Here is a 25,693-nt window from a genome sequence, read left to right on the forward strand (position 1 = left end):
AACAAAGAACAAAAAAATGTGTTTAAATGAAAAAAAGAATTATTCGGTGCGGGATTCGATCAAGGGCCAAAAAGTTCGCAGCCGAAGACTTTACCGCCTACGCCAACCGAAAGTGTTGGAAGCTACGCTCATATATTGAAATATAATATAAATAAAATATTTTGCATTGCATTATGAAGTCTGTACATTATTTTTCTGGATATAAAAATATGCAATAATACACATAATACATCTACAAAAAAGTATCGAAAAAATTGATTTGGATTTTTTTAACACCAACACAATTTATAAAAACTTCTGGAAAAAATTAAGGACAATTGTTTCAATAATATCTGACTACTGAATTTTTATAAAACTGGTATCTCGAAAATTTCAATACGAAATATGCATTTTCTTCGAATGTTTAAAGATTTTCAATTTTTTAAAACATGTTTGCATGATCTGAAAAATCTGAAAAAAGTCTCGGTCATGTGTGCTATTAGGTAGAATATTTCTTAATTTTTTCGTAATTGTTTATTGAGCATGGTTCGACTAAAAATCAATTTGTGGTGGGGGCCCTCTGGACCAAATCAACGAAAAAAATTATTTAAGAAATACAAAACATATTTTAGTATAGACCACTAAACCCGGTTTTTTAAAAAAAAATTTAGTCCAAATTTCGCTTCGATATCTTTTTTAGATCAAAAGTTATAGCAAAATGTGCACCGCGCCGCGCCGTCCCGGGATTCAAATGCGCGCTGTCTCCAGATGCCGACTTTCCGACTCATGCTTTCGAAACTTCGGCAACGTGAAAATTGGTGAAAATCGAAGGAACGCGTCGGCGTCGTTCAGTCTGCTCGACCTGCTCGGTAGTCACACGGACATGGTAGAGGTACGCTTGTTGTGTAGCGCGCGTCCAATCGAGCAAGCACTCACACGGGCAGAGTAGAAGTACGTTTGTGTGTAGCGCGTGCGCAGCAGAAGCAACGGCGAGGACGGTGCGTCCACGGTCCGTCAGAGTGGGGGGTCCAGTGCCGGAGGGGAAACGTCCTCGCGTCCTCGATTCTGGCATCACTGGTACGTGGCCACTTGGGCTTTGAGTCGCCAACCGCGACGACCCAGTATCTTCCAGTCTCTGCAACATACAAAATATCAATTATTGATAATCAATAGTTAATAATGTTAATATTAATGTTAATACCAAATGGTTAATAATGTATCGTATACTCACCGGCACCTTTCTGGCCCAGCTGATGCTCATTGTCCGTGTCGGCCGTCAACATCTCGCCGATCGCCACGTCTCCGGGTACCACACCTGTGGCACATTCGCGGCAAACAGTCCAGATGATTCGTGACTATAACAGAAACAACACACAAATAAATGGAAAACGAAAAAATGCTCATCAAACTTCAAAGTATGAAAAGTAAAATTTTATTTCTCTGCTTACATTGTCAGCTGATGGTGGATCTGCTGTCGCCTCGGAATCTTGCACTCCATTCTCGTTTCGGTCATCGTCACCATATGGGAATCTGTACTCTGAAAAATATATTTTAATTAATTTCGATATTTTTGCGGAACTGCAATTCTGCACACTTGTTTGCAAGTGTACAGCTCGACGTCGGATTGTAATCACTTTACAATGTTTTGTCGCCAGCTGATCGAGTCAGTGGCCTTGTACGAGTACGTTTAACTCGACGTCGGAAGGTTGCAACTGTTTTCGGTACTTTGGAATTATCCCGTCGACCATTTTCACTCCCCAAACACGAAATTATTATTAAATTATTATTAATTATATTATTTATTTTGGAACTTGCTTTTCATTATGATGGCGCGATAGGTCGACGGGATAATCCCAAAGTATCCTGTTTTCAATCACTGAAATGTATCAGCGATTGTGAACACTTGTTTGCAAGTGTTCAGCTCGACGTCGGATTGTAATAACTTTACAATATTTTGTCATCAGCTGCTCAAGGCGGTGGCCTTGCACGAGTACGTGCAACTCGACGTCGGACAGTTGCAACTCTTTTTCTCATTAATTCTGCATGTTCGTCAAGAAGATATTGAGGCTCCCGAATGGGCCTGCGTCTATGACGTCTGGGGTCGACTAATTCGGGCAGCATACAATTTAGATAAAAGCGCGACAATTTTGGCTCCATTTGAAGTTTCCAAAAATCGTCGTCTCTATGAACTCGAATTGATTTTATACCTTTCCTTGTCCACACACAAAATATGCAGTACTTTCTGCCCGTTATGTGCAATTGTCCTTGCACTTGGTAGAAGTACCTGTGTGTTTTGCGCAATGCGGTACCCGTACTATCTGTAAACATCGTCTTGACGGCTTGTACGCTTTGTATTGCCTCTTCTGGCGTTACATTTTCCGCAGTGTACGGGCATTTTATTTCGACTATTCCGTCGTCGTCGATCAAACCATCTGGTGATGCTCCCAAATAGGGTATCGATGCGTCGATGAAAAGGCCGCATTCTTCTATGGTTATACCTTCCCTACTCGCCAATTCTTCGCGAGCAGTATGTTCGTACTTCCGTCCGTATCTTATGGCAAGATTCTCGTCTAGCTTGCGTGGGTAGAGCAGATTCTCTACCAGCTTTTTACACAGCGTTCCTTTCAGTCGGCTGCACACTACGCCAAAGTTGGACGCTGTCAAAAGTTTTGACTTTTTCATCAGCCACTCTGCGCTTTTCCATTGTCCAACTGTATTCCGCTGAACGTTGTCCCTATCCTTTTGCCAATCGCTTAGCATTTTCAAATGATTTTCCCTTGCTAGAATATATATAGGTTCCTCCATGTCTGGCGCCTGTGCATTTGGTCCGTAATCAGCATCTTTCGTTGCACGGAACTTGTTGCATGTTCTCTTCGTAGTCCTCTGTCTTTGGTTATTTGCCAAGACTCTCTTTCTGCGTCGTTTCTCCATCTTTAGCAAAACTTTTGGCGGCTCGTTTTGAAACTCTCTCTGTAAACAAGACAATACATCCTTCGTGTTGTACTGAATTACAGCAGCGTGACATCTTGCAGTGTATGATCCCCTTTGGCCGAAATGTAATCTCTTTCCGCCAGTGTACTTCGGGATTATGGAATTGAAGCTCTCCACCATGTTATTGTTGGTCAGGTAGAGGAGACTCTCTGCATGCGCCGCCAGGCGTCCAATGATATCCTCTATCTGTTGATACACTCCTATGTTCGTTAAATCTGGAACAATGTTTTCTTCATCTTCCTTCGGTGTCCCATCGCAGAAGTATCTTATTTCGTTGCACCGTTTGTGCTCTCCAAAAACATGACTGGGTACATTCGTTATATCTTCATATAACTTCCTTATCTTCTCTGCTAGCGGCAAATCCTCATTGGCTCTGTGTTCTGCAGCTTTCACAATTCCCGTTCGCATCCGCCGAATACATGCTTCCACGATTCGCCTGTAGTACCCGGCTGGAGTCTTCTTCACAATTTCTTTCATTTTGTTGCAGAAATTGCGCAACAAATGATTCGTGCATTCTATTTTCTTCACGCGAACCAACGTCTTGTATGGATCACAGTCCAGAATTGTTTTGTAGACGCTGCTGTCGCCGTCACCAATGATCGTCGAATATATCAATCCTCGTTTTTCAATACTTGTCCTGAAGCCTTCTGCGATGGCGTCGCTCTCCATTTTGGTGGACGTTTCGTTTCTGCTCCAATTCTTGAAACATTCGTGTTCCCGCGGTTCTTGATCCTTCTTCGACGCTTCACGACAAATGCTGCAGTCTTTATTCCTGACTCCCACGAATAAAACTTTCTTCGTGTAATAGCCTATTATCACGCCGACACCAGCTATGGAGTCATATTTTCCTGTTCGGTAAGATCTCTTCATCCAGGTTCCGTCACACACGACAGGAATATGTGGAATTCCGTTTATGACATCGCCTCTTTCAATGGCTAGTCTTATCTCCTCTGCGGCCGCTGCTAACATTACCTTTTCCGCAGCAGCAATTACTTCAAGGACGACGACGTCATGACAACTCTGATATTTTTTCTTGCTCATCATGGGGATGTTCAGGGCCGCCAAAAATTCTTCCGCTTGTGCGTATCCGCCTCCGGTGGTTATTGTTCCGGCGACTACACCGTGGTTGATGTTCATCGCTTTAGTATCACCACGTTGGCTACGGACATTTGCTCTATGATCGCACATCGTGCATTTCAGAACCATAGTTGTTTCCAAGCCCGATCTAAACATCTTTTCTATTTGCAGATTCTTGGTTGTACATCCGTATTTTTTCGAATGCTCGCTTGCCTCCTGTACCTGGTGAAAGACGTGGCGCATGTCAGGTATGCTCAACCCTTCCGAAAGGGATGATACTTCCTCTGGTTCGGTCGTCGTTTCTTTTTCTACGACGAAGTACTCCTCTTCGTCGGTGGCAGTTTCTGCCTGCACGTTGCATGTTACTTCTTCCACGACGAAGTGCTCCTCTTCGTCGGTGGCAGTTTCTGCCTGCACGTCGCATGTTACTTCTTTGTTTCTTATGGACTCTGCCATGAAATTTTCGGTGTTTGCGTCGCACACCATTTCCACTTCGTCGGTGGCAGTTTCTGCCTGCACGTCGCATGTTACTTCTTCCACGACGAAGTGCTCCTCTTCGTCGGTGGCAGTTTCTGCCTGCGCGTCGAATATTATTTCTTCCACTACGAAGTACTCCTCTTCGTCGGTGGCAGTTTCTGCCTGCACGTCGCATGTTACTTCTTCGATTCCTTTGGACACTGCCATGAAATTTTCGATGTTTGTGTCCCACACCATTTCCTCTTCAAGTGCACTTGATACCGGTACTGCATTTTCCGCTGCTGTACAATGTTTCTCCGTGGCAAGCTTTGCTAACTGCTGTCTTCTGCAAATAGAATACAAAAAAAAACTTGTTGTAGGGATATGATCTCCCCTTTACAGATCTGTTTTTGAAAATGGTGATACTTAAAAAAATCGCGAAATTAAAATTATTTCAAGTGAACGCTGCTTCGCCTGTCGCCGAACTATCATTCACCCCTTCATCTTGACTCTTCGATTTGGGGCTGCAGTCTTCTTTCTTGACTTATGCACTTGTTTTTTGTTGTCTTCCACAAATGAAAGGATTCTTCCGTCTTCCGTGACGACACGTCCTCTTCGTAAATCTTCACGAAGGTAAATGCTCTTGCGGTCGCATACAAGAAAGTACACGGAGGGTGGCAAACGTAGCCGTCCAGCGGCTATACCGCGCGCTGGCGGCCGTCCGAGGCTGAATATCGCGATGCAGCGTTCATGTAAGATAATTTTAATTTTGACAACTTTAAATTATCAACCTTTTTAAAAACAGGTCCGTAAAGGGGACACTTGCGGCTATATACTCGTTTTTGCCCTTGAGACGAAGTATATGGTCGATGGAATCAATTAAAAAGCAATTATTTGCCTTCTCTAACATTCAGTGAGGAAAGCAGATGTTCCGATACTTGTAAAAGTAAAGCATATATAGAAAGACCAATTTTCGATGTTCCATTATCTTTTATTATAGTATAGTATAGTCAAAAATAAAAAACAAAGAGTCAATCAATTAAAAAAAAATAGTCGAATGATCCATCGGGCATAAAATTCGGCTCAAGGACACTTTTCACCATCTTACCCGGTTACAAAGGAATTAAATAATTAAACAATATTAATATTGGTAAAATAAAATTATTATATAAATTTTTTCTCGATCCCCCCTATTTGTAAAAACATTAAATAAAATATAACATTATACAAAATAGATATTTAAACAATTTTGTTTAAAAAAAACATTATCAATGAAAATTAATTAAAAAATGCTGTTTAACAAATGCAAAAACTATTTAATAACCTACAGGTAACAACGACTACTTTGATTCACCCCGATTATGTTAACATTTAAATATAATATGTTGTGCCATTCAATATTCTGAACCACTTTTCCCTACATATGTTACCGCTGCTCGGTCTTATTTTACGATATATTCGCGAAGAACTGGAGTTCCCACTCCATTCAATTTTGCCTGTATGTACATACTACGTACACGTCTGAGAGTCCGTGGCAAGCGTGTGCGTCAGCAATTTAGGGCTGCAGGCGAGCTCAAAAGTGCGAGCCGAGTGCGAGACGAGTCGAGTACTCGCACGAAACGAGTGGCTCGCATGAAGGAATCAACTCGAATTAAATTCAAGTGTGATACGACATTGAAGTTCTCGCAGTGCCACGTTTAAATTTTTATGTTGGATGTGTCTTATCGTTATTATTAATGTATATTTTTTCAGATTTTACAGACTTTGCGAACAGGTTTTAAAAAATTGGACATTACCATAAATTCTAAAAAATATCAAAGTTTGGGAGATACCAGGTATATAAAAATTCAGTAATGAGATATTGTTTAAACAACCGTTTTTTATTTTTTTCGGAATTTTTTATATAGTGCATCGTATTTTTAAAAAAATAAAAATTAATTATTCCGATATTTCTTTACCTTTTATAGGTGTATTATGTAATAGTGAACATTTTTAACAAACGTAAAAATGCAATATGAATATTGCTTCGACAATATATTTAGAATATCACTATAACAATTATATGGTTAGGAAAGAAGAAAAAAAGTGTTTAACGAAACAGAAAATCAATCGGTGTGGGATTCGTTCTAGGGTCCAACATTCGATTCGCAACGGGAGACCTTGCCGTCTGCACTAATCGTATCTGCTGGAAGTCTTGTTCACATATTAAAATATAGGCAAATAAAATATTTTTAAAATGATTTTTTTAAAGTTTGTATATTATTTTTCTGAATACAAGAATGTTCACTATTACATAATACACCTACAAAAGGTAAAGAAATATCGAAAAAAATTGATTTTTATTTTTTTTAACACCAAACCTAGCGAGGACTAAAAATTCTATTTATTTACATTTCGTGCAATTTTTATTACAATATGTACTTGTGTGGATAAAGAAGTTTATCGAATCAATGCACTATACAACGATGCACTACATAAAAATTTCTGAAAAAAATTAAAAACGGTTGTTTCAACAATATCTCATTACTGAATTTTTATACATGTAACTGGTATCTCCCAAACTTCAATAGGAAATATGCATTTTTTCGAATTTTTGGTATTTTCCAATTTTTTAAAACCTGTTCGCACACAAAGTATGTAAAATCTGAAAAAATATACATTAATAATCACGATAAGACACATCCAACTAGAGCTAGTACCTTTACCCGAGTATGTATATGGGATACCCGGGTACTCGGGTAATTTTCGTTTACCCGGGTATCTCATGGCTTACCCGAGTAGCCGACTATCTCATAAGTCACAGTTCTACATCCAACATAATAATTTAAACGTGGCACTGCGAGAACTTCAAAGTCGTATTAAGCTTGAATTTATTTCGAGTCGATTCCTTCATGTAAGCCGTTCGTTTCGTACGAATGGCACGCTCGGTGCGAGCCGAGCTAAGCTCGACTGGATTGATCGAGCCGATGAATAGTCAGCATGGTGCAACCGTTCATCAGCTTCAGGGACTGAAAACTGTTATGATATCGGTTCCGGTTCTGGAAACAGTTATGAAGAACCGAAATGATGTTATAACTGTTACGAGAATATCGGTTCTGGCTTATATCGGTTACGGTTACGGTTCTGGAGAACCGATATTATTTCGGTTCTATAACTGTTATTTTTCGGTTCTGGATTTCGGTTCTGGATTTCGGTTCTATCATTCTGTATTCTGTATTGTGTTCGGTCAGTTCGGTCTTATATATTGTGACGTGGCAGTTTTGCCAACGTCACCCGATGCCGTTTATCGGAAGACCGGGTCACCCTCTGGCAGCCTAATACGCGAGAGGCGCCGTGGCGAGCGCTCGCCCTGGGTGCGAACGAGACCCATGGGCGAGTTCTAATATTTTTGAGCGTCGCGCCAATTGCGCGACGCGTATCTGCAGGACCGTAGTCGGGCCCCAGGGGGGGACCCGAAGCACCTCTCCCGCCGAGGAAAACACAGAGACCGGCGCCGGCGACAATTACAACACCGCGAGGAAAGAGGAATCGACGGGGCACAGGAAAATCAACCTGGAGGCGCCGACAAGGACGGACGATGCCAAGCAAGGAATCTCAGCTGTCTTGCCGTCGCCTCATCCGGAGAGAAACCGGATCGCTGCCGGATTGGCTCCTGTCGATCACCTCTGCGGGAAGCAGCCAATACCTACGCGACGCTGCCGGAGAACCACCGAATCGCCGAGCGCCAGGGACCGTCACGCAGGGCTAGGCCCTGTCCGAAAATCTATCCGCGATAGGTCGAACTGCGTGCGGGGGGATCAGAGCGGCAAGGGGGGGACGCTTCTCTTCCGCGTTCCCGAGACACGCAGCGAAGGGTCACTCTTTCGTTGGCTCGAGGCATAGCAAGTCGCGAATAGAATTTGTACGACTCCGTAATAACAAACCTTTTGTAAACCTGACGAAGTGAGCTGCCGGTCCGAGGGACGAGGACACTGACGAACCATCGTTGCCCTGGGTAAGCTTTCGCCAGTTCTCGTTTCGATAGAGTGATCTTTCTCGCGTTGGCTCGGTAGTGTGTCGTGTCCGCGATCGCGTTGTAGAAGCACCGACGGAAATTCGTAGCTGCCGATACTCGAAACGGATTCGAAGTAATCCGCGAGGGGCGAGAATTCGGTGTGTAACGGACGCGCGGTGACTATATTTTACTGGTGCCCGTGCTAGAGGTCGGATGGCGAGGGCCCGCGTGTAGACTTGACCTCGCTACCCGCGGCCCAGGAGAAATTGGAAGCATCGGGCACTATTCGGTTTTCGGGGGATCCGCGCGTCATTGTCGTTATAAATCGAACCTCGAGTCGTCCCACGGTGCGACGCCGCCACGTGCTCTCGTCGTATTTCCGCCACTTGTTCTGCCGACGGGAAGCTTATAATAACGCGTATTCCATCCGAATTCGGGCGTAGAACGCGAAGATCGTGAACGCCGACGTTAAAATCACGTTGCTGCCGGATTCAGAGCGTAAAGAGAAGGACCGTAGACGGTCAAATCGCGCGTGCGACGGATCGCCGTCGCCGACCACCTGTCACGCGCCGGCTAACCTCAAAACGCTGCCGGTCGTTGTCGGCAGCCGTCCTGTAATCATCGTCGACCGAATAAAGTTGTGTTAGCCGAATCTCTGAGTCGTTATTGCGTGAGAAACCTTCTCGCCGCGGGGAATGCCTCGTGTTCCACCCGCGTAGAATCCTGCGACCATTCGTATTTCATCTTCGCGTAATATCGATTGTCGCGGGCTCGTATGGTCGTCTCTCATCGTGTTTGCTAGCGAATTTAGCGTGGCATCTTCTGTGCCTGGCGCCCGAACTTTGCGTAAGAGATCTCGAGAGACGACGAGCCTGCGTACAATTTTTGTCCCGGGTGGACCACGTTTCGCGCGGCCGAACGTGGCCCGGCGGTATCGCTTGTAAATACCCGGAGTCGCTATCGTTTCGCTAAGAAACGAGAAACGACGTGACAATATTTATTATGTAAGTAGATATTTTTCGTTATTTATAATTCAAACAATCTTTAAATAAATAAATTTTTATAATTTATTCCTATATTCGTTACTTAAATTGTTATTTCAATCATTTATTGATAAAATAATTGTTTAAACAAATTTTTATAATTTGTACAAATTTTTATAATTTGTTTCTATATTCGTTACTTAAATTGTTATTTCACTAATTTATTGAATTTCAATAATTTTGTGTACAGATTTTTATAATTTGTTTCAACAATTATTTTAACAATAAATTATTGAAATAACAATTTAAGTAACGAATATAGAAACAAATTATAAAAATTTATTTATTTAAAGATTGTTTAAATTATAAATAACGAAAAATATCTACTTACATAATAAATATACATATAAGACCGAACTGACCGAACACAATACAGAATACAGAATGAAAGAACCGAAATCCGGAACCGAAATCCAGAACCGAAATCCAGAACCGAAAAATAACATTTACAGAACCGAAATAATATCGTTTCTCCAGAACCGTAACCGTAACCGATATAAGCCAGAACCGATATTCTCGTAACAGTTATAACATCATTTCGGTTCTTCATAACTGTTTCGATCAGAACCGATATATAACAGTTTGAAACTGTTAGTTCCAGAACCGTTTCAGTCCCTGCTACAGAACAGTGACTCGGAAAAATATTCAGATGCTTTAAAAAAGACGATAACTTTTTAAATATCGTACTATACGATATGAAGTTTTTTGGGAAGCTAGAGCAATTAGTTTACTACAGGATGTGAAAAGAAATTTTTTCAAAAAAATGCAATTGTTCGGAATTGAAGAAAAAATACGGAAAGTTGGATTTTACAACTTTTTATGTGGGCCCCCCCTATATTGAGAACTCAAAAAATACGTTTTATAGATATGTGTCAATTATATGCACTGTGAAAGTTTCATCAAAATCGGTTGTTGCGGGAAAAAACGACAGGCATTGAAAGATGTAAAAATTCCTTAGATATACATAGACCGAAAATCGTGCAAATCTGCAATTTTTACCATGTTTAAACGTTTGTAGCTCATTGCAACGTCCACCGATTTTGACGAAATTTTCAGAATATGTTTAATTGATGCAGATCTACGAAACGTATCTTTTAAATTTTCAATAAAGGTCCACATAAACCAAGCAGCACATTAACAAATGAAGATATATTTTATGGACTCTTATTGACATCTGATCCGCACATATCAGCAATGCGAGTAAAATCGTCTAAGAAAAAAATACAAAATTTAGATCCGGAAGCTGAAGCATTGATAATTAAATAACAGACAAGGCAGGCTTTGAAATGCATGGACTATAAAAAATAGTGCTTCACGAAACCAATTGAGAATGAAGAGACTGACAAAGTTATTGATTATATGATTATATGCTGACATGTTATTCATTATATGCTATTATTGTTATATTATAAAACCGTTATTGTTATAGCATTTGTTTCTTAACCTACTAATAACCCATCACTGCTGTATTATTCATTTCAAATGTCATATCAAAAGTTATACAAGAATGTCACTAAATTATTATAAATTACACACAATATTATAAATATTATAAATTTTTGTAGGGATGCAAAAGCACGCGATCGACGGTTAGGATGTCCCGAGAGGCAAAAACGAATGGCGAGTAGGACACACGCGGATCACCGATACAATAAACAGCTGAGACAGGTGAATGCCCTAGCGAGAGTGTACGAAAGAGTGAGAGCGCGAATGTGCGAGAGAGAGAGAGAGAAAGCGACGACGCACAGTGCGGACAAACGTGGCATATCTCACTACACGTGTATATCACGATGTACGATAAATTCCTTTGGCAAAACGTTTGGTTGTCGATTGTTGCCGGCGCGCGGCCGGCTTCGCATATTCTCCGGCCTTTATTCTTATTCGCTGCCGTCATTTAGAACAGGGCTCGAAATTTTTTCATCGCGACGGCCGAGAATCGGAGACTATGCGTCCCGCGCGTCTCGCTCCCCGGACTGGCCCTAGTGCTCGGAACTGCTCAGACGCGTACCATTTCATAGGCGCTATTCGTGGTGCATCATGATGACACTCGTGTCAATAGGTTTCCTCATTACACGTTGTCAATGCGTTTTTTTTTGTTAGTGCTATCTCCTGTAGGCCTACTCTACTATGTCGCACGATAATTTCGGACAACAGCTGTAGAAAATTAATTAGAAAAATAAATTCATAAGATAAATTAAAAAATTTAAAATTTAGTAGGCCTACAGGGGATACCACTAACAAAAAAAAAACGCATTGGCAATAGTACCTCAAAGGTAATGCGGAAACCTATTGACACGAGTGTCATCATGATGCACCACGAATAGCGCCTATGAAATGGTACGCGCCTGAGCAGCTCCGAGCACTAGGGCCGGGATTCTCGGCCGTCGCGATGAAAAAATTTCGAGCCCTGTTCTAAATGACGGCAGCGAATAAGAATAAAGGCCGGAGAATATGCGAAGCCGGCCGCGCGCCGGCAACAATCGACAATCGACACTCGAGGCAGAGCCCGAGACGAGCTATGGATTGATGTTATTTAGAATAACGAATAACGAATAAAACTCCCGGGATTCATTCGTGACTAACGAATAACGAATAAAGCGTTATTCGTAAGCTACGAATAATTTCCAGCGAATAAAATCGTTATTCGTTATTCTCGAATAAATCCTGGGATTTATTCGTTATTCTTTATTCGTTATTCGAAATAAAATTTGCCCAACTCTGTCTAGCGATTCTGACTACTAAAAAACCCCGTCCTTGCATTATCGAGAAATCAGAAGTTGAATCCCGCATCCTTGCAATCCTCGCGTACGTATACATGGTCTAGCGGTGTATGAATGTTCACGCGTGAGCGTCGTTTGTTTGGAAAGAAATTGCAGCTACATTGCACGCTTCGCAGCAACGTGAGCCTGTCCCGGCGCGGCGCGGCGTTTGTTTACTTTCTCACTCTGGTCATACATATATAGGGTGACCTTTCAACTTTGAAAGACTACATACTCCTTGATTTTCGAATGCGTGGTCGGGCCGGCCCTCAACGCCCCCCCACCACCTAATCCTAACTAATTCTGATCGCATGATTTTTGCATTCTATATAGCCGTCATCTCCACAGCGTGTTTAGAAACAAAAAGTAAACAAACGCCGCGCCGGGACAGGCTCACGTTGCTGCGAAGCGTGCAAGAGTACGGAAAATTCAATACAGTATCAGCGATAGTTGTTTGTGAATAGAATCTCGAAAACTAAAATCGAGCGGCAATACCATGTATAGGAAAAAGTTGTTCAGAATGAAGACCCTAATGTAAATATTTGCCGAATTATTTACTCGCGACAGCCGATTTTCGAAGACTACGCCCCCTTGACCCCATCGCTTCCTGTGGTGCACCGTCAATGGAAATAATTTTACTTTGACTCGAGAGAATCTTGAAGAGTATGAAAAATTATGTCGAAAATCATGCATTATATGTATGTACACTTACCTATTTCGTTGTAATTTTCTTCTGCTGTATCTTTTTGTGGAGCATCGAAGTCGTTTTGTACTGCTTCTTCCTTTGGGTGCTCGACTGGACACCGTTTGCTCCGTAGGTTGCGATGAACTAGTACTCTCCATAACTAATAATCACTAATCACCCACTAATCCCTAACTACCGCACAATGCCGCGCAAAGACTAATACTGTGAATGGCTCAAAGAACAATTCACGTCTAAACGCGTTTGTGTTCGCCAGTTATAATGTGGTTATCATGAAGGCTTCAATTGTTCCGATATCGCGCACCGTTTTTCGTACGATGGATGGCCGGTAGAGGCGCTTGCAGCCTCAATAACCGGATACACGGTGAAAAAAAAAAAATTTGAAAAGATTTGTATGATTTGATTCTGAAAAATGAATGTATATATAACATGTGCATTTGTGTATATTTTGTAACTTGTAGAACACGTCCTGAAGTTTTTTTGTCCGGAACAGATTGTTTCGGTACTTCCGCGCCAATATTACTGCCTCAGATATGGCGGCTCAGATATCGCGCATGCGCGAGCAAAATTGTGCAGAATCGCAACACCGTCGGGAAGATTCGGCCATTTGAACTTTGACTCTGTGACGGACAGTTCCAGACACAAAAGTAAGTATAACAAACCTCGATAATTTTTATAAAGTGTTTTTACATTTGTTTGTTGGAAAATACAAAAGATAGTTACAAAAATGGCAAAAAGTAATGGAACAGATTCGGAAATATATTGGATAAATGTATGAATAGATGTCTCAATTCGATCGATAATTGTGCATAAAAGGCCACACCTCGCCGTAACCACGAAGATCTTTCAATATGTTATCAGGCCGAAGATTTCGTTCAACCTTTTCTGACAGAAACTAGAAAAAAGCGAGCTAATAAAAACGTGGTAAAATATGAAAATTCGTGAATTCGTGACTATCCGTAAGTAAATTGTAGAACGTGCTCTTGCAGAATCAGTGAATAATAATGATTTGGAAAGCGTACGTTCGGTGTCATTTGAGTGGAAAATTGGTCATTGCTATCGAGGCTAGATGCATAATGAAAAATAGATGTTCTAATAAATAGATTTCAATAATTACGGTACAATCATGGCTTGTTCGTCTAGTGGTAAATGAAGGATTACATATATCGTGGTATTTAGAAATTATTCTAATATTTAGTTATAGTGAGAACCTTGTTTGTGTTACTTTGAAAAAATAATAAAATTTGTATTCATTCTCAAGGTTTTAGTTATGTTCTCAGCGCTTTTGAAACAATTCTGCTTTGCAAAATGTCGAGAATTTATCTAATTTTAATACCTTTGAAAGAAAAAATTGCAACTCTTTTCTACGTGTAGAGAAATTACATTTCTCTTTTCGCGCGCGGGCGGTACCATCAGCTTACTGAAATTAATTACTTAAATTTTACTTTTATTGTTTATATTTCTAACGAGAATTGTAATACAAGATGTAATACAACTCTTGTAATGTAAGCTGTAATACAAATGTTGTATTACAATTCTTGTTATAAATATAAACAATAAAAGTAAAATTTAATGGTCATTTGTAATTCTGATTCGAAATCTGATATGCTTGTGTCTGCGGATTCCTCATAAAACATGTGCATCGACATTGAAGCGTCACGGTCAAGTTTGCTTACAAGAGAACAAATATGTATCGTTGAAATACATATAAATAGACCGATGGTACCGCACGTGCACGTAAAAAGATATGTAATTTCCCTACATGTGGAAAAGAGTTGCAATTTTTTCTTTCAAAGGCATTAGAATTAGATAAATTCTCGACATTTGGTAATTGTGCATAAAGGGTCCCACCTCACCGATTTTGATAAAATTTAAATATGTTGTAAAACTCAACATTCTGAACAACTTTTTCCTATACATGTAACCGCCGCTCAGCTTTCGTTTTTGAGAGATTTGCGAAAAACTGCAGCTACTACTACATTGAATTTTGCCTATACGTGCACGCCAGTGCTGTGCGTATGCGTTAGCATGATGCGACCACTCGTCAACTGTTTCTACAGATATATCACTACGATCGTTGAACGATCTATATACCGCGTGAACTTTTCAAATCATATGATGATGATGAAGAATGAGTACATATTATATTACGACGACACCACACACATCCACAGAGTGTTTCTGAGCGGACAACCCGAAAAATCCATTTTCACGCATACGGAAATATGGGAGTAGTCTTTCAAAACTGAAAGCTCACCTTAAAAACCAAGAAAAAAATAAACAGAGATCGTTCAACGATCGTAGTGATATATCTGTAGAAACAGTTGACGAGTGGTCGCATCATGCTAACGCATACGCACAGCACTGGCGTGCACGTATAGGCAAAATTCAATGTAGTAGTAGCTGCAGTTTTTCGCAAATCTCTCAAAAACGAAAGCTGAGCGGCGGTTACATGTATAGGAAAAAGTTGTTCAGAATGTTGAGTTTTACAACATATTTAAATTTTATCAAAATCGGTGAGGTGGGACCCTTTATGCACAATTACCAAATGTCGAGAATTTATCTAATTCTAATGCCTTTGAAAGAAAAAATTGCAACTCTTTTCCACATGTAGGGAAATTACATATCTTTTTACGTGCACGTGCGGTACCATCGGTCTATTTATATGTATTTCAACGATACATATTTGTTCTCTTGTAAGCAAACTTGACCGTGACGCTTCAATGTCGATGCACATGTTTTATGAGGAATCCGCAGACACAAGCATATCAGATTTCGAATCAGAATTACAAATGACCATTAAATTTTACTTTTATTGTTTATATTTATAACAAGAATTGTAATACAACATTTGTATTACAGCTTACATTACAAGAGTTGTATTACATCTTGTATTACAATTCTCGTTAGAAATATAAACAATAAAAGTAAAATTTAAGTAATTAATTTCAGTAAGCTGATGGTACCGCCCGCGCGCGAAAAGAGAAATGTAATTTCTCTACACGTAGAAAAGAGTTGCAATTTTTTCTTTCAAAGGTATTAAAATTAGATAAATTCTCGACATTTTGCAAAGCAGAATTGTTTCAAAAGCGCTGAGAACATAACTAAAACCTTGAGAATGAATACAAATTTTATTATTTTTTCAAAGTAACACAAACAAGGTTCTCACTATAACTAAATATTAGAATAATTTCTAAATACCACGATATATGTAATCCTTCATTTACCACTAGACGAACAAGCCATGATTGTACCGTAATTATTGAAATCTATTTATTAGAACATCTATTTTTCATTATGCATCTAGCCTCGATAGCAATGACCAATTTTCCACTCAAATGACACCGAACGTACGCTTTCCACATCATTATTATTCACTGATTCTGCAAGAGCACGTTCTACAATTTACTTACGGATAGTCACGAATTCACGAATTTTCATATTTTACCACGTTTTTATTAGCTCGCTTTTTTCTAGTTTCTGTCAGAAAAGGTTGAACGAAATCTTCGGCCTGATATCATATTGAAAGATCTTCGTGGTTACGGCGAGGTGTGGCCTTTTATGCACAATTATCGATCGAATTGAGACATCTATTCATACATTTATCCAATAATATATTTTCGAATCTGTTCCATTACTTTTTGCCATTTTTTTAACTATCTTTTGTATTTTTCAATTCTAATATTGTACGATAATATGTATATTGATTTATATTTTGTTCAATTTTAGGAAAATGAACAAAATCGAAAAGCCTGAAGGGGAAGAACGGGAGGAGGCGGCGACGGCGACGGCAGCGGCCACGGCAGCGGCGACGGCAGCGGCGACGGCGACACCAACGGTGCCGACACCGCCGGCTGAAGAATATTTTAACTTGGCGACGGCCGTCGCCAACTTGAATTTGCGGCATCGCATGCCGGTGAGTAACTATTCACTACTATTAATTAATAGTGTGTATGTTACTACATTGTTATTAATAATGGATATTTTATATGTTACAACACAGGTACATAATAGGCCGATGAGCGTGCCGGGCTCCATGCCGGGGGCCATGCCGTGGGCCATGCAGGAGGCCGTGCAGGGCACAATGCCGGGGGCCATGCAGGGCGCCATGCAGGGCGCAATGCCGGGCGCAATGCAGGGCGCAATGCCGGGCGCCATATTCCTTACGAAGCAACAATTGGTGAGTTATTACAAATGAACTGTGTTATTTTTAATCTTCGATGTACTAAAGTAATACCTATAATAAATAAATATTGCTTTGTTGCAGACAACCATAGCAAGGGAGTGGCGGCGCCAATTTTATTCCGGCCGCGGAGGACGCGGAGGCCGCGGAGGCCGCGGACGCGTGGTAGTCCACCACAATTATTATTAAATAATACTTTTTTTAATAAATATATATACAGAAAATATATAGTCTCTTTAATTTAAATCGAGCGAGCTTCGCATGCCCAGCGCACTCTTTGAACAGTTCCTACATTTGAGATAGAGAGAGAGAGAGATAGAGATAGGAAAAAGAGTAAAAGAATATAGAGAGCACACGTGCAGAGAAAGTAAATGAAGATAGAGATAATTAGTGTTAATAAAGTTAGTGTAAATAAAGAGAGTGAACAATAGACTCTAATTGTCGTATCTTTACAGAGAAACAAATTTGGTCTGTTGTTTTAATTACCAACCCAGGATACAATATTTAGACATTATAAAACGACAATTAGAGTCTATCTATACCCGATCTGCTAATTTCGCGCCATACAGTCTTCCACTACTTTCCCCCCAATAGTTCCCCACTTTCGGACGTAGACGTAGATACGGCCCTGACGAAACTCGCGCATGCGCGCGAAAAGCGCCAACGATCCCATCACTGAGGCCGTAGGCACACGTACACGTCGCTCCAGCGGTGTGTATGTAAGCACTATACACAGTCTCACTCGAGCACACCAACGCTGCAGCATCGTCAGCCATACTGTTACGTCACGCCGGCGAACATAGCTTCTCCGACGGGCAACATGCAGCTGAATATTCCAAAACTATTGTTTGGAAACCTAAAGGAATGACTTTTGAAGCAAACAGCGCACCAGATTGATGTTTCATCTAACGGATTTGATTACGAAAAAGCCCCATCGTTGCGTTATCGAGAAATAGAAGGGCAATCGTCGCGAAATCTTGTCATGCTCGTAGGCCGTAGGCACACGTACACGTCGCTCGAGCGGTGTGTATGCACCACTACTTTCACGCTTGAGCACACCAACGCTGCAGCATCGTCAGCCATACTGTTACGTCACGCCGGCGAATATAGCTTCTCCGACGGGCAACATGCAGCTGAATATTCCAAAACTATTGTTTGGAAACCTAAAGGAATGACTTTTGAAGCAAACAGCGCACCAGATTGATGTTTCATCTAACGGATTTGATTACGAAAAAGCCCCATCGTTGCGTTATCGAGAAATAGAAGGGCAATCGTCGCGAAATCTTGTCATCCTCGTAGGCCGTAGGCACACGTACACGTCGCTCGAGCGGTGTGTATCAGTGTGTATGCAGTATGCACCAACACTCTCTTGCTTGAGCACACCAACGCTGCAGCATATCGTCATCCAAATCGTGACGTCACGCTTGCTTACGAATCCTACCTTACCGACAACATATTTTCTGCTTCCTCTGTTTTACCGATACAGTGATTGCTGACGAGTCGTCAGTGACGACGACAATGATAAGTAACCATCACTGGGAAGCGGATGTCAACGCCCGTAGCGGAAAATGTCGGAACTGTATTTTTACATAAACCTCACTTTGGGACGATTTCCAGTCGAAAATGTCTTACAGTTTGTTTAATACTCAAGTAAACAACGTAATAGATGTTGCATTGACAATGTATATGCTCCTGCTAGTTCGCTGTTTGCTTACTTTTTCCATAAGAGCCCTAAATCTCTTCATATTCATGAAAATGAAAGCTCTTTATAATTTACGAAAATTCGTCAGCTGCAACGCTGCAGAATAATGAAAATTACGCGTCGTAATCGTAAAAGAACGTCTTTTGAAGCAAACAGCGCGCTAGATTGATCTTTCATCTAGCGATTTTGACTACTAAAAACCCCCGTCTTTGCATTATCGAGATCTCAGAAGGCCTTTCCCTGACCCTTGCAACCTCTCGTACGTATACGTGGTCTAGCGGTGTGTGAGTGTATCAACACATTCACGCGCGAGTGTCGTCTGCTAGGAGACGGCCCCCTTAAGGGTGTGGGTCCCCAGTTGACCTTGACAACTTTTCGATGGTCACGCCAAAAACGAAAGAGCGGCCGCTAGTAGAACCTAAGTAATAAGATTTTCGTCCAGTAGGGGAGCTGGGTACATTGTCTGCCGACCTTAGACCATATATACCAATAGACCCGGCATAGGTATAGTATGTGTATAGGAAAACCGAGAGTACAGCTTGGAAAAGATAAAGGACGATGTGACGTCACAAGATAAGTTTTAAGCAGTCTTAAGATAATTTCAAAATGGCTGAAACGGCAGACCGACGCCGACACTACGCCATCATACACTTGCTCCGTGTAAATTTTGTGTAGCAAGCTGGTAGCAATACATCGATGGCAAGAAATAGAAATTAAATTGAATGTTATTTCTTCCCTGAATGATTGTAATAGAGCAGAAATCATGTATTGACATTTTCAATTTTTCAACGAATTTGAATTTCATCTACTCAATTTTTTTGTAAATGCATAAAGATCCGTAGTCTAGCAATGCAATACCTAATCACAAGCGAGGTAAATGTAAATTGTGTAAAACTAGCAGTACTACCTTAAAATGTTGTAAATGTGATCAATTTATATGTAAAAAAACCATTTTGTAACCTGCATAATATGTCTTCAAAATCAAATATCGCGCGATTCCTAAAATAGTTAATATATATAATACTATTATTACTTTATATCTTAATAAAACATACAGAATAAACGTCTGTATCTCAAATACAGTTTATAATAGATAATTTCATGATACAATGTCAAATTCTTTGAAATTATCCTGTCCATTCTTCCTGCGTACTGGGTATGTGCATGTACATGGCGCACCCGGTGATCCCCCTCACCCCCCACATAAGCCAAGCGTAGGCACTGTCGATGAGCATAGCTTATACATCTTTCGAGAACGTGACGTCACACCGTCTTCATCTTTTCCGAGGGCCAAATTATCTGCGCCGGGTCTATAGGTATATATGGTCTAAGCTGCCGACACTGCATCAGTAAATGTTGCTGGTAAGTCAGGAGCAATAGTGACGTCACACAGTGTCGGTGTGCTCGAGTGAGAGTGTGTAGTACACCCTCAGCCCTCGGGCAGCGTATACGTGTGCCTAGCCGGATCGCAAGGGTCCGGTTCTAGTAAAAGTACGTCTCGCTAATGCACATTTGGAGCCCCTACGTAGTCTCAATCGCTAGATAAAAGATCAATCTACTGCGCATGCTGTCTAAGATGGCCTACTTTTACGTTTTCGAGGCATAATTTTAATTATTCGGCAGCAAGATGTCTGTTCGGGAGGCTCTGCAAGCAGGCTTGACTTTGACCAGCCATACCGCGCGGCGCACTGACACAGTAACCGCTCGGGCAGCGTGTACGTGTGTCTAGGCGGATCGCCAGGTTTCGGGAAGCTTCAAATCATTTTTCGTCCTTCGCCGCCTCCTGCACTAGGTATACTATATCTATATCTATACCATGTAATACCTTCCTATACCTGGTATATCATAGAGCACTATAAGGGTCGTTACGGGGAGCGAGACGCGCGGGAAGCACGAACACTGGTTGAACAATGCTGGCGTTGCCGACAACTGCTGCAAACCATTTCTCGTCCTCCGCTGCATCCTCCGCCGTATCTACCGCCGCATTATAAATTGTTATTATTATTCTATACATTATAAAAATTCAAGCAATTATTTTAACAATTAATTATTAGATTGGAACGAAAGTTCGTAGCGTTTTTAAATAAAAATTCTAAGATGAAATTAAGATATTTATGTATTCATAGGATCATTGAATAACAAATACATTATAAAAATTGATTTATTTATTAATAGTATATTTAAATATATATATGGTTTGTACGCGCGCCGGTGAATCTCCGGGGAATGCAAAGTGCACATTTTATAATTTATAATTTATTATAATTTATTGTAAATGTAAAAATTATACGGGCCGCCTCTTCGGCCTCCGTCGCGCCGCGCGCTGCCCCGCGTCCTATCAACTCTTTGAAGACTTCCTTCAGTGCCTGTCTCCTTAGTATTTACTGCAACATCTAAAAAAAATTAATGATAATAAAAATAACATAGGAGGCCTAGTTGGGACCAGGGATTGAAAACTGTTATGATATCGGTTCCGATTCTCGAAACAGTTATGAAGAACCGAAATGGTGTTGTAACTGTTACACCACGAGAATATCGGTTCTGGCTTACATATGTAAATATCGGTTACGGTAACGGTTTTGGAGAACCGATATTATTTCGGTTTTATAATTGTTAATTTTCGGTTCTGGATGTCGATTCCCGATTTCGGTTCTGTATTCTGTATTGTGTTCGGCCTTATACATATGTATATTCATTATTCAAGTAGTTCTTTATTGTTATTCATAATTTAATAATTTTTAAATTAGTAAATTTTTATAATTTGTCTCTACATGCATTATTTGAATTATCATCTGAATAACAATTTATTGTTGAAACAATAGTTTAAAGAAATCAATTTTCATAATGTATAGTTTGTTTCTATATTCATTGTTTAAATTACCATTTCCATAATAATGTTTATTTAAACAATTGTTTTAACAACAAATTATTATTGGAATAATAATTCAATTAATGCATGTAGAGACAAATTATAAAAATTTATTCATTTAAAAATTGTTTAAATTATGAATAACAATAAAGAACTACTTGAATAATGAATATATAAGGCCGAACACAATACATAATACAGACCCGAAACCAGAACCGCTATCCAGAACCGAAATTTAACAATTATAAAACCGAAATAATATCGGTTCTCCAAAACCGTTACCGTAACCGATATTTACATATGTAAGCCAGAACCGATATACTCGTAACAGTTACAACACCATTTAGATTCTTCATAACTGTTTCGAGAACCGGAACCGATATCATAACAGTGTTCAATCCCAGGTCCCAACTAGGTATTCTATGTTATTTTCATTATCATTAATTTTTATTATATGTTGCAGAAAATACTAAGGAGACAGGCACCGAAGGAAGTCTTCAAAAAGTTGATAGGACGCGGCCGAGGAGCGTCGTACCATTTTCATTTCTACCAATAATAATAAATAAAAAGACAAATTATAAAATGTGTATATTTGAATTACCCACAAGTTCCTTTGAGTTCCCCTGCTATTCCTCTGCGCGAGTACAAAATATATATTTAAATACTTATATTATAATTATTATTAAATAAATCAATTTTTATAATGTACATGTTATTCTATAGACGTATGAATAAATATCTTAATTTTATCTTTGAATTTTTATTTAAAAACGCTACGAACTTACGTTCCAACCTAATAATTTATTGTTAAACTAGAGGGTTATTGTTGCTCGCTCGCTTCGCTCGCTCGCGAGTAGGGTTGTTTTTGCTCGCTCGCTTCGCGAGCTCGCGGATAGGACTGCTCTTGCGAAAGGGTTAGTGGTACGCATGGCTAGTAGTACCTATAGCTATTAATGTTTTTTTGATTTGGTGTGTGACTCTCCACGAGCCACACAAAGAACTTCCCGATTCGTTAGTTGCAGTATATTATTATCATTATTTTTAGTACGTTTTAAGAAGATTATACGTTTTCAGGGAAATTCAATAGTTTTCTACTTATCAAAATGTTTGCTATATGGCGTCACATTAAACCAGCATCGTATGCTCGTTGCTCGCTTGGTTCCTTGTTATAGCATACTAATGTTGCAAAATAAATTGTCTTAATTAGTTTTTCGCAAACGATACAACTCCTCATTATCCGGGTTTGCAGTAGTGATCTTGGTTTTCTTCGATACTGTTAATTTAAATTGTCCCAAAATATATAAACTGCGCTCAATTTTGAAACTCTGCTCAGTGCTACATACAATATTTGTAAAGTTCGCCTTTCTGATTTTTTAAAATCCAAACATACTTTCTCGTATGTTTGTCCCTGACTTTTATGAATCGTAATCGCTTCAGCAGGAACCACTGGAAATTGACTACGTGTGATTTGATATTTTTCCTCACTCGACATATTTACTTGATTCGATATTTTTATTATTGGTGTAAAATTTTGATCAATATTTGTGCATTTTTCATATAATCACGATAACGAGTTCTTACTTTCACTCCTACTCTGGCCAATTGAAAATCTAACCACAATATAGACGGAATTTTAGTATTTTCTTGAAAAGTAATAAATTTTAATATTCCGCATGTGTGCTCCATTAACCAATCCGTTTTCAACATTAATGTTATTAATAATTATCATATTGTTTATATTAATTTTCAATTTAATCTCAGTTAATAATTCGTTTTGAACTGATTGTTTTTTTAAAGATTGTAATATAAATTTTTTTTGTACTTTCATCGATATTCTTTGAAAATGTATTCTCGGGAGTAGAGATGATTAACTCACTCTTGCATTGGGATAATTTTCGATTATTGTAAGCGGAAACATTAGCGTAAGGTACAAAAAAAAATTTTTTTTTAAATTAAAAAAATTTTTTTTAATTTAAGAAAAATGAAAAAAAAATTTTTTTGTGTAATTACGTTTGTTTCTTCGGTGGAAACTTTCCATTCTCTCGTATAAATTGCATTGTAGAATCAACTCCGTTCGAAAAAAACTAAAAATCTAAAAAACTACTTGACCAATATGGACCAAAATCTAATCAGCTCTAAGTTACGACGGGGCACATCGATTGCATCATTCATCATTCTGATCGCGTTGTTACTTTTTCAGAAAACGTTAACGAAAAATTTGATACCATAGAAACAGACATACGCACACACGCACACACACACACACACACACACACACACACACATACGAACATTTTGCTTAAAATAGTCTAGAATGACTGCAATGACCATGAAACGTGAAGATCTGTTAAAAAATCGATTTTCGATTTTCGGGGTCATTACAATAACTTCCCTATAAAATCGGGAAGTTAATTAATTGTTTCAATTTTTACAATATGTAGGATAATAATAATAATGCGGCGGAAGATACGGCGGAGGATGCGGCGGAGGACGAGAAATGGTTTGAAGCATCTCAAAACCTTGCGATCCGCCTAGACACACGTACACGCTGCCCGAGCGGTTACTGTGTCAGTGCGCCGCGCGGTATGGCTGGTCAAAGTCAAGCCTGCTTGCAGAGCCTCCCGAACAGACATCTTGCTGCCGAATAATTAAAATTATGCCTCGAAAACGTAAAAGTAGGCCATCTTAGACAGCATGCGCAGTAGATTGATCTTTTATCTAGCGATTGAGACTACGTAGGGGCTCCAAATGTGCATTAGCGAGACGTACTTTTACTAGAACCGGACCCTTGCGATCCGGCTAGGCACACGTATACGCTGCCCGAGTGACGAGTGTGTGAGTGCGCCGCGCGGTAAAGACATCTTGCTGCCGAATAATTAAAATTATGCCTCGAAAACGCAAAAGTTGGCCATCTTAGACACCATACGCATTAGATTGATCTTTTATCTAGCGATTGAGACTACGTAGTGGTTCCAAATGTGTATAATAGAGAAATGGTTTGTCAGTTACACACTGACGCTGCATCATCGTGAGCCGTATAGTGACGTCACGTTTACGTATGAAGCCTAACTTACCGGGAACATGCTTTTTTCTCGTCCACTGTTTTACCGATACAGCAGAAACAGATATTAGCGCCCCGTAGCGAAAAATGCCGGACCTATACTAGTATCCTAACCCTCCGTTGAGGGGTATGTTTCGGTTTTAGTAAAAGTGTGTGTTTAAGGGGCTAGTATACCCTCGATTTGTAACTAGAAAATACCTAGAATCTTACTAGAAAAATGGCTCGAAACATGGGTTTGCTGGTTTTCACTTAGTGTCCTCATTTGAGCAAATTTTGGGCTGGGTGAGGGCTCATTCGAAAGAGGAAGGTTCACCGCATGGGGCTCTGGTGATCCCATCAGTCAAAAAGTCTTTTGGAGACAGAAAAATGCATTGAAATCTGCTGGTTTTTTTCCTAGATTTTTACTCTACTTTGGACACTTATATTATTAGATATAAACATATTCTCGTTAACCTCATGACCAGAGCCCCCTGCGGTGAACCTTCCTCTTTCGAATGAGCCCTCACACAGCCCACAATTTGTTTTAATAAGGTCAATCAACGTCTGGATGCAAACCCATATTTTCGACCCAAAATCTAGTAAGATTCTAGGTATTTTCTAGTTACAAATCTAGCATATACTACCCCCTTAAGGGGGAACTATACCCTCGGAATGTAACTAGAAAGGAACTAGAATCTTACTAGAAAAATGGGTCGAAACTTGAGTTTGCGCGCCTCGACTTTTCGTCCTTATTTGAGCATATTTTGGGCTGGGTGAGGACTCATTCTGTAGAGGAAGGTTAAATACAGGTCGCTCTTCTCATGATTTAACGAGATTATGTTTATATCTAATAATATGAGTGCCCAAAGTAAAGACAAAATCGAGAAAAATAACCGC

The 25,693-nt window shown here is 39.9% G+C and overlaps 3 protein-coding genes across 3 annotated transcripts; 1 reads left to right on the forward strand and 2 right to left on the reverse strand.

Annotated features, from left to right (window-relative positions):
* Nucleotides 1-725: 725 nt before the first annotated feature.
* On the reverse strand, nt 726-1,801 carry LOC143219721 (uncharacterized). The gene is made up of 4 exons (XM_076445597.1): nt 1,795-1,801; nt 1,428-1,516; nt 1,211-1,334; nt 726-1,114 (listed from the first exon to the last, which is right to left on the reverse strand). Exons 1-4 carry the CDS (start codon nt 1,799-1,801, stop codon nt 912-914), a joined length of 423 nt encoding a protein of 140 aa, XP_076301712.1. The 3' UTR covers nt 726-911.
* Nucleotides 1,499-13,165, reverse strand: LOC143219752 (uncharacterized). The gene is made up of 2 exons (XM_076445631.1): nt 13,012-13,165; nt 1,499-4,849 (listed from the first exon to the last, which is right to left on the reverse strand). Exons 1-2 carry the CDS (start codon nt 13,140-13,142, stop codon nt 1,948-1,950), a joined length of 3,033 nt encoding a protein of 1,010 aa, XP_076301746.1. The 5' UTR covers nt 13,143-13,165; the 3' UTR covers nt 1,499-1,947.
* LOC143219722 (uncharacterized) lies at nt 8,373-17,374 on the forward strand. The gene is made up of 6 exons (XM_076445598.1): nt 8,373-8,497; nt 11,106-11,208; nt 13,496-13,649; nt 16,732-16,918; nt 17,006-17,182; nt 17,270-17,374. Exons 4-6 carry the CDS (start codon nt 16,736-16,738, stop codon nt 17,372-17,374), a joined length of 465 nt encoding a protein of 154 aa, XP_076301713.1. The 5' UTR covers nt 8,373-8,497; nt 11,106-11,208; nt 13,496-13,649; nt 16,732-16,735.
* Nucleotides 17,375-25,693: the final 8,319 nt, after the last annotated feature.

This window comes from Lasioglossum baleicum, unplaced genomic scaffold (assembly GCF_051020765.1).
Source record: "Lasioglossum baleicum unplaced genomic scaffold, iyLasBale1 scaffold0065, whole genome shotgun sequence".
NCBI lineage: Eukaryota > Metazoa > Arthropoda > Insecta > Hymenoptera > Halictidae > Lasioglossum > Lasioglossum baleicum.